Source organism: Pelecanus crispus, chromosome 9 (genome assembly GCF_030463565.1).
Source record: "Pelecanus crispus isolate bPelCri1 chromosome 9, bPelCri1.pri, whole genome shotgun sequence".
NCBI lineage: Eukaryota > Metazoa > Chordata > Aves > Pelecaniformes > Pelecanidae > Pelecanus > Pelecanus crispus.
In genome coordinates this window covers 18,244,963-18,259,887 of record NC_134651.1, presented here as the reverse complement: position 1 = coordinate 18,259,887, position 14,925 = coordinate 18,244,963, and the positions used below count along the sequence as shown (strand labels likewise).

Below are 14,925 nucleotides of genomic sequence, written 5' to 3'. Positions count from 1 at the left end.
TCTCAAATATATGCAAGTAACTTCTGATAAAGTTATTTTTATGAGTGAATGAAAATAGGATAGTAGGTGTTAGGTGTTATGTTGCTTTTAAAATAACTAACAAAGCTAAACCACAGAAAAGGGGCTTTTTGTGTCATTGTATCATTCAAGATATGCTAAAGAAAAAGCAAGGGCAAAGATGGTAAGAGCCATTTCACTGACTGCATTAAGAGCAGTGTTTGAATCACTGTGGTTGCCAATGCTGTGTTTACTTGATGCAGAAATAAAAAGCTCAGAAACAAAAATACTGATAGAAAGAAAATTAGTAAACAGTAAGACTAAAACCAAGAAAAAGTAAGTAGTTAAAGGAATTGTGTTTCCGTACATGATTTCCATAATGTTGGGGCTTTACAAGTCGTAAGTGAGAACTAGTATAATTTTTGGTATTTTCAGTACTGATGCTATCAGCTCCAATATGACTTGCATTTATGGACTTTTCTACTTAAGAAAGAAAAAAATGGACAAGAAAACAGAAATGGAATTTACTACTCTGAAACAAAGTTCTGCAGTATGATTCTGTCAGTTGTGTGTAACAAGGAAGGAAAACACAGCATAACTGCACAATTGAAACAGAGGTAATATATGCATTTAGGTTGCTTCTTTATATGAAGCACAACAGTATTTGAATTGCTTTCCCATAAACTGAATTATGTTGACTGTAGATATGCAGGAGTTCTCCTTAAAGGTCTGTCTCAAACAAAGACTATATTAAATTTTTTAAGACTATACCAAGAAAAAGGAGTCACTTGTACATTGCTTACACTTTATTTGATTTACTGACATAGTAAAAATGATCTTGTTCTACCTTCGTAGTAATGACAGCCTCTTATCACCTGATGTCTTAGTTTTGCCTGGATATGCTTTTGCACTATTCAGAATGTGTAAGGCATCATTTTGTTTCCCATAAAGTGTAAGTAACCTAGGGAAACTTGGTTTCAGAGATGAGTAACAGGCTTGTTTCAAAAACCTTGTCATCATGATGAAAAAATGCACTTTAAATGTAAGTACCCATCTGACTAATATGCTTGTGATCAAAAAAGATGGTATAGAAAGAAGTAATGCAAGTGGGAGCAGAAATGCTAAGTTTTTCTGTAGCAGGCAAAACAGCAGGCCATAGTATCTGCTTTACTATTGTTCATAAGTGCACTTTGCACTAATAAGGAAGTATTTCATGATAGAATAGAAGCTCTTCACCATCATGAGAAGCTCCTCCATCTTCTGCAATAAACAAAGTAATTATTGGTTTGTATTATAAGCAAAAGAGTGCCTTGTTTTATTGCTCACATGCTTGTGAAAAGGAAGTAAGACAACAGCACCTAAACTTTGGCAAATGGAAGAGTGAACAGCTTTTAATGCGCACTTAAAGATAGATGCTTATTCCCTAATTCCTCAAAAATGGCTTTTGTCACTGTCAGAATTCTGCCTCATTTGCATGCAAACAACCACTATTGCAGTACATGAAAAATATATATTTGGAAACTTGTAGATTTATGGGATACGGTCTTTGAAAGGCACAGGATATAATGCCCTCATTTTTATGCATATATAGCCTTTCTTAAATCTTCTCTACAAGCTTAGGAAAAGTTTTTAGGCTTTATCTAGAGAGATTTGGAAAGAACCAAAGTAATCTGCAGTTTACAGATAAGGTTTTAAAAATCACTGCCTATCTATAGGATTGTTAAATGACCTGTATCTAGCAAGCAAGGAATGAGGATTAAAGAGGAGTACAGGAAAGACTAAGCTGACATACTGCTTCAGTTCAAGGGAGAAAATATCTTGGTAAATGGAAAAGTATGAAAGATCTGAAGAATATATTTATCTGGGGCAGCTTTTTTTATTTGGAGGATTATGGTCATGAGCAGAAGATTAAGAGGAAAGTCGTCTTTACATGTAGAGGAATTTAAAAAGCTGGTCATGGTTAAGAAAAGCAACCTGCCAAACATGCTTGGACGACCAAAACATGCAATCATTGTAGAATTCCTGCCAAGGTGCAGAGCAGATGGCTTGGCAACAACCAGAAAATGCGAAGCTAGGATTGAGATTAGCCCTTCAGTGTAGGGAACACATTTGTGTTTGCCATGTGTGGCAAACGGTGGCAAATGAGCCCTCTTGGTCTACCGCCACATCTCTTCAGGTCTTAATGAAGGGGTAAGATATGCTCTGATGGCATCTGGCTAATTAAGCAAGCATGTTATGAGATGGAGCCTTCAAAATATGAAATAAGCCAAACTTTATGACATGTACATTGAAAATCCCTGTGCAGGACACATCCAAATATACTCCCTGTACTGTAAACAGAGTAAAATGATTTCTGCTTTTAATAAATTCAATCAGCTCTGCCTGGGTACCTCAATAACAAACCGCAGCAACACCAAAAATGCTACAAATGTTGTTAGACTTACACCTAGCATTGGTCATCATCATGTTTGGTCCTGAGATGATCACCTGCCCTAGCTTAATTTGCATGATGTTTTGTTAATTAACAAAATCATTGTAAAAAAACCCTGTTTTAAAAGCCTCACCACTCACAGATGCTTTAAAAAGTTCAATGCAGGGGAAATGATCAATGCACAGAAGAGGACATGCAATGTTGAGAAAGCACGGGAGTTACTGGAACGAGCCAGGTGATACACGAGAGGAAGGCAGGTCTCGCTGGAGCGTAGGTGTGCCTGCACTCCTTGCACGTACCCAGCTTTACACGTCAGCCGGACAGGATTTTTATTGTTTCAGTGCAGGCAGCGTGTCGCGTGAGCAGGCTGTTGATGAGGTGTTAGTCCTTGCAGGCAGTGGAAGCTGGGCCGTGCTGGCGGGGCAGCGGCAGCGCCTTACCTGGTTCTTTGGGGCGACGATGTGCCAGGAGCAGGTGACTCCTGCGGGGTAGTCTCGCTCCGGCCAGTTGGGCGTTTGGAAGGACCCCGACGGCTTCTCCAGTCGCCCCCCACAGTACTGATCCCCTGCAAGAAGAGTGCACCATGCAGACCGGAGCGCTGACCTTACGGCACTCTGCGAGGGAGACGCGGCTCATCCCAGCCGGTTCCGGCCACCTGTGCCACGGCCCCACCACGGGACATGGCTGAGCCCTGCAGCTCAGCTGGAGGCACCTCTGGCAAAATGTACTTAACGAAGGGCAGAAAATGCCAGACGTAGATGAAGGCGAGGGGTAAAAAAAGAAAGAGCGAGAAACGTTCCTGCGAACACCAGGGTCGGAGGAGGAGGAGCGGGCAGGGCTGGAGCAGCCATCCCCGCAGCCTGTGCGGGAGCTGTGCCAGTGCTGATGGGCATTCCCAAAGGAACTGAGGCCTGTGGAGAGCCCACGATGGAGAGGGGGTTTTTCCTCAATATCTCCTCCTCCCAGTCCCAAATTACAAAGTTACATCAGGTATGTAATCCTTATTTATCATATGATTATGAACCTTCTTTATTAAATTACCACTATCACGTCACAGCTGTTTAATCTATCTTTCAAGAAGTTATCAACACAGGGATACAACTGGAAGGACTAATAAATTACTCATCACCTGCACTTGTCTGCCCAACAACCTGTCTAGTCTGGTATCATGCTAATCACGAAAACCTTGAAAAAGAGTCACTCAGCTGGGCGATACCACCTGCCTGTAACCTCCCAGCCTCTCACAGTTCATGGTCTTCCCAAGCACAAGGCAATGCTTTTGTTTAATCATACCGAACAAATTTTTCTTCCACATGTTTTTCTAGTTGTTCTTAAACCAGTGTAGAAATTGACAATCCACAATGTCCACAGCACTTCACCACTTAACAGCTCATTGAGAAAAATCATCCTCTCCTTTCCTTTGCAGCCTCTTGCTCATCTGGTTTTTGTATTAGAAGAGACAGAGTACTGTGTTCCCCGTTCACTTTCTCCATACCGGCCATGACTTTAGAGCCCTCTCCTACACTCCCCTTGACCTTCTCTTTTCCAGCATGAAGAGGTCCATGCTGTGCAGCTGGTCTTTGTGTAGAAGATGTTCCTTAACTCTATCATACTTGTTGTCTCTGCTTCTGATTATGTCCTGTTCTGAGATGGGAACATCAGAACGGCATGCAGTATTCAAGACGTAGATACATCATGGATGTGAAGTGGCATAATTTGTTGTTGTTGTTTGGTCTTTATTCCCTTTTCAAAAATTTTTTAAGTTTCTGTTTCTTTTTTGATACTTATTGAGCACTGGATTGATGCTCAACTACTGTTTTCATAAATTACCTATTTTAAACCTAAGATCTCATTCCTAAGTGATAATAGTCAATTCAGAGCCCATTGTACTGAACATAAAGTTAGGGTGTTTTCCCCTTATTTGCAGCATTTATCTATATTGAATTTCATCTGCCATTTTATTGACTAGTCATTACCATATTGCTACTAGGTGCAGTTGTTCCACAACTCTTAAATAGCCCTCCTTTTTACTACTTTGATTAACTACGATGGCTAAACAGTTATAGTTTGCTATTTGCTAAGCAAGATAATTAATGAATACGTTGAACAGCACAATCCCTAATATCTCTGGCATCACATCTTTTTAAGCACTAATGTGGCTCTCCATAGAGTTGTAGAGTTACATTTGTCTTCAGCACATACGTAATTGTTAATTACCTCTTTCATGTGGTTCCGCTGCAGAAAACTTTGCAATGAACCCACTTCCAGCAGTATTAGCATCTGAAGTCATCTGCACCAACATTTTATTGCTGTTGGATACAAGGGCACCTGGTTTCACGGTACCACAGAACCTGCCGATGCGTTGCCCATTGGCATGGCCGTTGTATATATCCACAAAATCGTATCGGCACAAGTTGTCACTTTCCAGGTCTAAATATCTAAAAGAAAGAACCACCACTTTTCCTTCTGGGACCTGCGGAGAGAGAGAGGGAGGGAGGGAGAGGTGCATCTTGAAGTGTGACTGACACCACATATCTGTCTGATCCCACTATTTGCATGAGTATTTTCATATCCTTCACTGCTTGCCAGGTAAGCTCTTTTTGTCAACTATACTCCAGGCAGAGCATTTTTTAAAATCATATTGGACCAATCATAAAAACAAAGCTCTGGCCATCTCTGTTGTTATTATCTTCTTCCTGATCCACAGTACCGTCTAGCCAGGCTCACGGAGTTGCTTAAATACCATCACCACCCAGTCCAGCTTGGCATGTTTCTCTTCTTTTCTGCTGAAAGGATGCAATTGGCCACGCAGCTCCCTGTCACCAAGTAAGGTGAGGAGGATGAGATTAATATGGTTTAAAAACAAGATGGCACAAGCAATTTACAATTTTGAGCAAATGAAATGGCCTCTCTTATCTTGCTGATTTGTGTCATAATGTTTCACAGTTTGAAGAATTTTTTTTTATTTACTGACACATGACTTACATTTATAAATAAAACTGGAAACTTTATGGCTAATGCTGTACAACCCTAATATTTAGTTGTTGGAGTGGGTACATTTAGCTTGAAGGGTGCAGTGAAAGAACTACATTTGGAAAAAATATGTAAAACTATAAACACAGAGTTCAAAAGAACCATTAGTGGGTGTCCTCAATACAGAATACAGAAAAGAGTTTTCTGAAACATCTGAGGAAACACAGGGCAAATCTTCTTACATGTCTGCATCTGTGGACATTGCGAAAGACGCAAGAATCCCGAGAAGGATGTAAATTAAGAGAGCATAATAGGTTACAAGGAGGAGAACGTTTCCTGGAAAAGAGTTGCAAGCTTTTAAGAGAATAAGCAGCATACTGAGAAGAGAAAACTATTCTAACAAAGCACTCAATGCTATGAACAGGGCAGGAAGAAGGGAAGCAGTATTTTCAAGTATAAAGGGACCCTAGACAGGCAGAGTGTAATTATCTGCGTTCAATTCATAGCCCGGTAGAGTGGCTACCTATTCAAATGATTGCAGCTGTTCTATTTTACTGAGACACTGCTATTATTTTCTGCTGTAAATATGTAACACGCACTTAATGTATATGCAGTAAGTCCATATTTAAGCCACTTTATTTAAGAGTTAATGAATTTTTTCCTTCCTTAACAGTGACTCATTTTAAAACACCAGTTTGAGATAACTACAACTAAACTGTTCCTATATGAAACTGTCAAACAGTGCTTTAATGTTGTGAGTTTCAACAGTTAAAAATGCCTTGTCAGATATAGATGGGAGTGCTACAGATGGCAGTGACCGCTTAAACCACAGAAGATACTAATACGGGCAGCAGCTCTAGATGTAGTGAAAAACATGCTGTAGATATGTTAAGGTTACTCATCCATGCGGCTGCTTTTATGTCCAGTGCTAATACTGATCCTGCAGCAGGACAGGCTTTTGCATGAGCCATTTTCAGCGGCCCGGGGCCCACGTACACACTGGCTGACCCTGTTGCTGGTCAGACAGAGTATTTCAGAATATTTTCCGTAAAGTTCAAAGTTCTCTCAAAAATGCATTCAGTTCCCCTGTGCTGACATACATCACTACTAGTACTACTACTACATCAAAACCACAAAACCCATCTAATCCTACCCAGAAATTGCAACGCACAATGACTATGCCTTAGAAAACTTTAAAGCCAGATGTTAGGTTTCAAACTCACACTTCTGAAGTGAGCAAGCCCTATAGCCGGTATCAGAAAATAACCCACATGTGTATTTAGTCAGCATAAGGCCAATACAGACACGTGGTCATATTGTAAGATATTCTGTGAAAGCAATGTGACTCCTTGAATCACTGTTCTCATAACTAAATCTCTTATTATTGCATTCACTTGTCTTCTGGTCTGAATCACTAAGAAGCATTAAGACATGGTCATTTTAACAGAAAAAGAGCTAAAAGGAATTTGGTATTCCTGTCAGAAGACCTGAATATTCTTTATGGTTATATTACAAATTCTATGTGACCGGACAAATCAGTTCAAAAATGCTGCCTGTAAAGTTAGTCAGATAAAGTCAGATTTAGGTGGTTAAATTAAAGCAGCCTTTTTTCCAGAAGTATGTACGTAAAATAACATATGCTCTTTTGGGGTTGGAACGCTCATTATTTGTAAGTTTGTACAACTGGTACAATAGGATCCAAATGAGGTGACCTTTAAAGGTTATCGTGTTTTAAAACAGACTGAGCTGTTATGCCTACAGTTAAGATTGTCCAACATTTTCTGCTTCAGTGTCTTGCAGCTTTGCTACAACCTACCTATCTTTAAGAAGCTTCTCCTTTTCCTTCCACTGTTTCTGAAAGTTGAGCAGAAGTTGCTCTATCATATTAGATTAAATATTTTGTCAGTGCTTATGAGATTTTTCCCTACTTTCTCAGCTTGAATTGCTTCTTTGAAGACACCTACTCGCTCCCAGAGTTTGAAGAAGGAAGTTGAAATGTGAGAGGTGACTGGTTCTGGGGTAAGAAGAGGTCTTTTTGCTGTCCTTCTAGAAATGCATCCAGATTTAGCCAAGTGGTTACCCCCCAGCACTGCTGATGGGTGCTCACTGACAGCTTTGTTCCATGAGCACATTGAACCAGCGCTGCTCTGCTCACACCAACCCCAAGGCACTCAGTCCTACCGCTGGGTATTCCGCTCCCTCGTGCTGCCCCAAGTGGGGCACAGGGAGCCAGGGCGTGGGACTGACCTGCGCTCAAGAGGGAGAGGATGCTGGCAAAGCAGCCAAATTCCGAACTGCCAGCCAACCATTCACTCAATTTGTGGCTTTTCTGTTTCATGGCATAAATAATTCTGTGCAGTGTTGTATGCTTCCTTCTCCTCTGTCCACCACTATGTTATACTATTATCTAATTAGTTGTAATTAAGTACATTATCTAATTGTATTTCATTATAGTTTTTAATCTCTCTAGCTTCTACTAGTTCACTCTACTTGATCTTGGTCAAGACTATTCCCCATAGATGTACTGAGTTTCTAAGTTTTGTTTCATGACAGTTTGTAAGACTCGGAATAATAAGATGGAGTCAGTAAAAGCGAGAGCTGAGTCTAGACGCTAGTAAAGAGTGAAGAATTGTCTTCTCCAAAGGGAAAATGGAAGACTGAAACTGAGAGTTACTCAGGTCTGGGCAATATCCTAGAAAATGACACTGGAACAGGTTGCCCAGAGAAGTTGTGGATGCTCCCTCCCTGGAAGTGTTCAAGGCCAGGTTGGATGGGGCTTTCAACGACCTGATCTAGTGGAAGGTGTCCCTGCCCATGGCAGGGGGGTGGAACTAGACGGTCTTTAAGGTCCCTTCCAACCCAAACCATTCTATGATTCTATGAAAATGTATGGGAAAAACTCAGCCACGTGGTCACGAACGTTTAACAAGGAGCCTACTCCAGATTTTAGTTATCAGAATAATCCTTGCTCACGTTTAGCTGAATTTGGAGAGATAAGTAATTTACAGAAATATGTGAACTGGGGCCCTTAATCACGGTCACTACTTACTGCCCTTACTTTATAAAATAATGTCATTGCTTATTAAAATAATATTTGTCATTATTCACAAAAATAACAAATTTGTTCCAGCATCTTAAGTCAATTAAAAGTTTGTGGTCTGACCAGATGACAGTCAAGAGTGCAGAGGATGGTGGTTCCACATTCTGGCAGCAGCCGTTCCAGTTTGCAGCTACTCCCAAGGAATCCCACCCTAAATACAGGTGTCTTTGCAAAACAATACTTTTCTTTCCTTTCTACCATTTCCCTTTTTTAAATATTGAAAACTAATGTGCTAAAATCTGCCAATGTTTATCCTAGGACATTTAAAATATTGCTCCATTAGAAACACAGGGGAGAAAGCAAAGGCCAGCATGACTCAGTATTGTTTACTTTGAGCCATGTCCGAGCCTGCTGCAGTAAAATGATGGGATACCTCAGAGGAAGAATTGGAAGGAATTTCAGCTCTTAAGAAGGAAGGAAAAAAAAAAAAAAGAAGGGACGAGTCAAAGGAAGAATATGTGATGCTTCCCCTGCAGGGTGTGCCTTATTTTTCTGTTTTATCCATCCAGATGGTATCTTTCAATAACAGAGGCACTTCAGCTTCTGCCTCTCCTTGTCGCACTGAGGGTGACTGACCCATGCTTGCCCTCTGCTTCTCTTCTTATTTTAACTCCATGAACTTCTTTAGGATCAGAAATTATGATGCTAAACTCATGTGAAGGATGCCTTACTTCTTTTGAAGGCTAAAGGAAAATAGCACTCCCTGAATTTCTAGGGGGAGTTTTTCTAGAGCATAATTCCCTAAAATCATCTGTGTAGATTAACCCTTTTCAAAAGGGCATGATTATTTTATACACACAACCCACTACAAAATAAGGTCCCTGGATTTTTTTTGGTTATCATTCATTGCAGGTATTTCATGTCATGTTAATCAAAGTTCACTTACATTTGAAGTGGTTAAGCAGCTGTTTTTCTGTTGTTGTTCTGACTGAACACAAGGCCCTCTTCATCATTGTGCCTCTCGGTTTCTGGGGGGGGATTCCCAAACTGTCATACTTTTCAAAATTACTTGGTTTAGATTATTTGCTTCGAAAATAATCTTTTGGTGAGGGGAAAACCCTTAAATGCTAACTTTCTGAGAAAATATTTTGTCTAATTTTTAAACCTATATTGCATATGGGTTTAATATATTTTGGTATATGTGTAATACCAAAATGCTGATTGTATGTTTTACCACAGCAGTCCTAGGTAGACTTGAAAAATACATCAACTACCTGCAAGCCAAACATATTATTTCTCTCTACTGAGAATGAATGTGAAAGTTACTCGGAGTTACATCCTGGGAAGAACGACAGGTCCTGCCTAGTCACTTGTTCCCTACCTCTGTCCTCTCCAGCCACAAAGGAACATTTTTTTTTTTTTTTAAATTGTATTAGCTTGCTCTGCCTGACAAAGGCACTAGATTCTCTTCAGCCATTTCTTTTCTGGCAATACAACCATGCATAAAGATCTGTTCTCTACTGGAAGGGCAGTTTCACAATGAGACGGGAAAATGAATGCTTAAAACGTGGAGAAAATGATTTAAAATGTTTCACTCCCCCAGGGCAGATTCCCAATTCCCCTGATAAGTAAATTTTTCAAACCTTGCTTATTGTCAGCAAACCTGCTGCAACGCAGCTCCTGAACCTATAAAAATATAACCTCACATAACTCTGACAGTCTTCAGTATTATTGTTGCACATAAAGTTGTTAGAGTTTTATGGGAACTACGCAGTCTGCCAGAAAAGCACAGGACAGCAGTCCAGATTCTTGGACTATGTGACACATTTGTGTGAGGTGATGGCCAAGAAGGATTACAGAGTATTAAAAGTAAATGTATATGACATATTTTAGATAAAGCTATATACATTACTATAGGAAAGGAAATAGCTGTACAAATGACTTCTTAGCAAAGCCAGCTAAAAGCTGCTGGGTAGTCTGCCAAGGTTGTAATATAACCACAAGCATGTGCTGAACACTTCTAAGAGCTCTTAGAATAGAGAAACTGTTTTCTTAAGCCAGCTGAAAAAGTCCCAGTCTCTTGACATAACAGAACCATAATTGAGTTAGAGAGACTCTTCTAGCTTTAGCAAACCAGTTGGAAAGATTTCAGCTGATATCTGAATGCTACATTGCTTTATATGCATTACCCATAACGTTTTCTAAACCCATTTTCTTCTAAAGAATGAATTAGCTGTCACTCTGCCTCTCTGGATTTCTTCTAGAGATGATGAGATCCTGTAGTTGAGAAAAAAACAGCTTCATGCTTCTCATGACCCAGATGCAAAGTGAATCAATGTCTCTTCCAGCCTTGCAGACTTGTCATATCCTGCATTAGGCAGTGTTTTCAGGAAGGCATTCACAGCCCTTGGCTAAAACGGACAGGCAAAAATCTTAGTCACCTTCTAAGATCAGATGCTAAATGAGAAAGCCTAACGGTAACTACAGCATATTTCTTCATGACAGTGTAACTGGCTTTCTTGCCTGGGCGCTATTGCAGGCTATTCTGAGCCTCAGCAGTATCTGGTGAAAGGATTTTGCTGTTTAAATTTAGGCTCACCAGACCCTTGAGTGTACCACTTTCCCTCAGTTTGGTAAATCATCCTCTTTTTAAAGAGGGCACAGACTTAGTCTTGCAAGTCTTGTAGTCCTTGCCTTCCCTGCATCCTTCCTGCACATCCAAAAGACAGGGCGTTCTACACAGTTGATGGGGAAAGAAAATCAGCTTGGCTTCGTGAACAATATTGTCTACTAGGGGTTAAATGAGGTGAGGGCACAAGGAAGCCTGGACTAGTACAGTTGTGCGGCCCTTCTCTGGCTTTGGGCAAGCTACAGAGAATAGGTATGCAGCAGTCAAAGAGCAGGAGTGAACAGCACCAGAGCAGAGAAGTGGGAGTCAAAGATGATCATGAAATGCCAAAAGCCATCGAGTTCCTCCCATGGGCAGTAAAGCCCAAGTGCAGACACAGCTCTGCTACAGCTTTGTGGTAACGCTTCTCACAGTGCCCAGGCTAATCTGGATGCTCGCATCTTCTTGGCAACAGCCACATTAAGTCTGCAATGAAACCACTCTGTATGGACTTTTTAAATACAATCAGTTGTTCTCCCTCTACCCCCAATGGGTGATGAAGGGCAGATCCACGGGATGCTTCAGTAAATGCTTCTTCAGTGCTGCCTCCATTTGTAATCCAAAGTTTTTAATGGTAAAAACTTTATGCTGTTATAATCAAAATTATTATTTCCCTCCAGATTCAATTTTGAACTTTTGATGATCTAATACCGAGTTATATTGGTAAACTAACTTTGGAGTTTTTTTACCTTTTATTTAAGGCATGTGTGTATGATTCCAAAGACAATTTGTGTCTGCTCTTCAGATTGTAAGGTGGGCCATGCTAATTGCTGTAATCTCAGCCCCTCGACAGCAGGAAGCAAGTTTATTTATGAGCATACACTGTATTTCACATCACGCTCGTCTGGATAAAGCCAGGCACAGATTAAAGGGAACCTCTAACTTGGCCCTAATAATAATGCAACGTAAAGGTGCAGAAAGCAACTCTTGCAGCTTCACTGGTATCCTTCAGATGAAGTGATTAAAATTACATCACTCGTTTGGTACGAGCGTCGTTTCATCTGAACACTGTAAACAGATCAATGTCTCCTGCTTTGCGTCAGCATCTCTCCAGTAGCAGGAGACAATTAGCCTGTGACATCCTATTCTGCTGCCAACACCTAGCCTGTAATGCAGTCTTTGAACTGCAGTTGTCTGTAGTGATCCCGTCAACACACGGACTAATTTATTCTTTTATGCTTCATTCTACCTCTCTTTTTCTGTAAAGCCCATATTCTAGGCCTGAACGTCACAGGAGTTCTTAGTGAACTGTGCCTGAACAATGGCGAGGAAATTTGGTGTGCAGGTTTGGAGGGCTTCATTTGTGCAGATGTGAGGAAAAGTACTCGTCCGTTCAAATCCCTTTCTCTGAGTCTGTGGATAAGGACACATCCAGCACTCGATTGTTTAGTCCTAGTTGTTTAACGGCATTTGCTGTCCATGAATACGATGTTTGTGCCCTACAGTCTCATTTCAGCATCCAAGTATCAATTGTACCACATGCTTTTGCACGGTCATTTATAAATGCAGCGACACTCTGCTGTCGCGTTGTCCGGTTGCTGTATGGCACGCTCCAGGCGTCCTGGCTGGCAGAGCACTGTTACTAGCACGCTACAAGTGAACCTGCCTGAATTTTGGGGTTTTGTCTGAAACTTTTTCTATGTCTTCTTGCCAACGAATTTTGCTTTTCATTACGTACACCTCAAAGCTTTACTTTAATCCATTTGATCTAACCAACTATTGCTTTCTGCAGTGACTGGAAGGGTAGATGCTTGTTTTCAGGTGGGTTAATTTAAAACAATTAGAGGTGTATCTATGGAAGTCAATGAAAATTTGCTTCTGACATTAGGCAAGGTCAGTTCTATTTCAGCCGCTATTACCATATTACAGCAACCCTAAAAAGCTCCAGAGAGTTGAGCTGCTCCGAGTTACTGAGTTCATTATCGCACATATGCTATCCCATATGAAACACTGGCATTAACAACAAATAGCTCTCCATTGTCTTCAGCACTGATTTTGTGATATTAAAAATTCTTACTGTGATTTTCCAAGTACATTTGCTGTTTGGAGGGTAGACTCCAGGAAATCCTTCACTCCCAATAAACCCTGACTCTCCAGATACAACTCCTCCACATGTAAATGTAGGCCTGAGAATAACAGGAAAAATAGTGCTTAATTTCTGAATATATTTCATTTATTCTTTCTCTAATAGCAAAGAGGCACGGACTGTCTTACGCTTAAAAACACAGCTTAAATACTTAAAAACATTGCTAACTTTAAACATATGTTTCATTACTTTCACTGTTGACAGAGAATGTGCAATTTAACACGCAAACTTAGGTGTAGAGAAAATTAACTCCTTGGACCTTAATTCTGGGTTTACACAGACCGTTATCCTTCCCTCCTTTTTTAATTCATAAGATGGCAAGTGTGGTGGTGTGATACATCATTGCAAATTGCAATTATAATGAAAAAACTAATTGTTAAAAAGTCATTAGTAATGACTTTTTATAGTATATGTAAGAGTAGTTAAAATAGCACGGTGATAAAAATAACTTTTAATTCCTTTCTCTTCCACCCTGAATTGCTTTGAATTTAGATATTTTAATCGAGTAAGTCGCTTTGGAAGTTTTCTGTGCCACGGGAACACAGTCCACCGTGCGCCCGCCGCTCTGTGCCGGTGATGAACGGCACGGCCTGATTTTGCCGGCGCGGGGCTGCTGGGGGCTATAAGGGTCAGGCGTCGGCTCCCTCCCCGCGGGGACGCGCGAGGAGCCGCAGCGTTCCTGCTGAGGATGCGAGGGTGAGCAAAGGGCCCGCCGAGGCGTAGAGGCTGGGATGCGATATTGTATCGCCGCGCAGCACGACGCTGGGTGGACGGCTGGACTGATGATCTTAGAGATCCTTCCCAACCTCAATGAGTCCTAGTTTTGAGTCTCATTAAAAAATAATCATAGAATCATAGAATCGTTTAGGTTGGAAAAGACGTTTAAGATCATCCAGTCCAACCATTAACCTACACTACCAAGTCTACTCTAAGCCAATCAAGGGTAGACCAAGCCACCAAGCCAGGAAACATGAAATCGCTCTCTACGCTGAACTGGTTTAGTGGTGGACTCGCTAGCGTTGGGTTAATGGTTGGGCTGGGTGCTCTTAAAGGTCTTCTCCGACCCGAACCATTCTGTGACCAGGTCACCCACGGTGCTCCCCGGGGCCGCTCTCGCCGTGGCCTGTTTCCGTGGAAAGAGCCCCTGCCCGCGCCCCCCCCGACAAAACGCCCGCCCGGGGGCGGCGGAGGCGCCCGCAGGGCTGCGGGGCGGGGCGGGGCGGGGGGCGCAGGCGGGGGGCGCGGTACCTGTGCGGCGGGGCCGCGGGGCGCGCCGCCGGCAGCGGCAGCAGCAGCAGCAGCAGCGGCAGCAGCAGCGGCAGCAGCAGCGGCGGCGGCGGCGGCAGCGGCATCTCCGGGCGGCGGCGCGGGCAGGGCTGGGGCCGTGGAGCCGCTCCTCCGGCTGCCGCCTGCTCCTCCCGTGTGCGCCGGGGCCGGGGGAGGCGGCAAAGGCTTCCGCGGCCCTCCGCCCCCGGGGCAGGGCAGAGCCGGGCAGGGCCGCCCGCCCGCCCTCCGTGGGGCGCGGGCGCCGCCGCTTTCCCCTGCCCCGCGGGGGCCCCGCCCCGCCCCGCCGTCTCCCGGGGCAGGCGGGCGGCGGTGCGGCAGCCGCGGCCCCGGGGGCACCCCCGCCCCGCCTGCTTTGCGCCCCCTCAGCGGGGCCGCCCCGGACCCCGCGGCTCGGGCAGCGCCCCGCTCCCCGCTCCCCGCTCCCCGCCCCCGGGTGGCGCGGG

At 42.8% G+C, this 14,925-nt stretch overlaps 1 protein-coding gene across 1 annotated transcript in view; it reads right to left on the bottom strand.

Annotated features, from left to right (window-relative positions):
- PCOLCE2 (procollagen C-endopeptidase enhancer 2) overlaps positions 1-14,547 on the bottom strand; it is a 28,203-nt gene extending 13,656 nt beyond the window's left edge. Inside the window, exons 1-4 of the mRNA XM_075716666.1 lie at positions 14,444-14,547; positions 13,127-13,235; positions 4,646-4,901; positions 2,869-2,993 (exon numbers count right to left, since the gene is read on the bottom strand). Of these exons, the coding sequence (XP_075572781.1) occupies positions 2,869-2,993; positions 4,646-4,901; positions 13,127-13,235; positions 14,444-14,547 (594 nt within the window). The remainder of the gene's footprint in view (positions 1-2,868; positions 2,994-4,645; positions 4,902-13,126; positions 13,236-14,443) is intronic.
- Between the last annotated feature and the right edge of the window lie 378 nt (positions 14,548-14,925).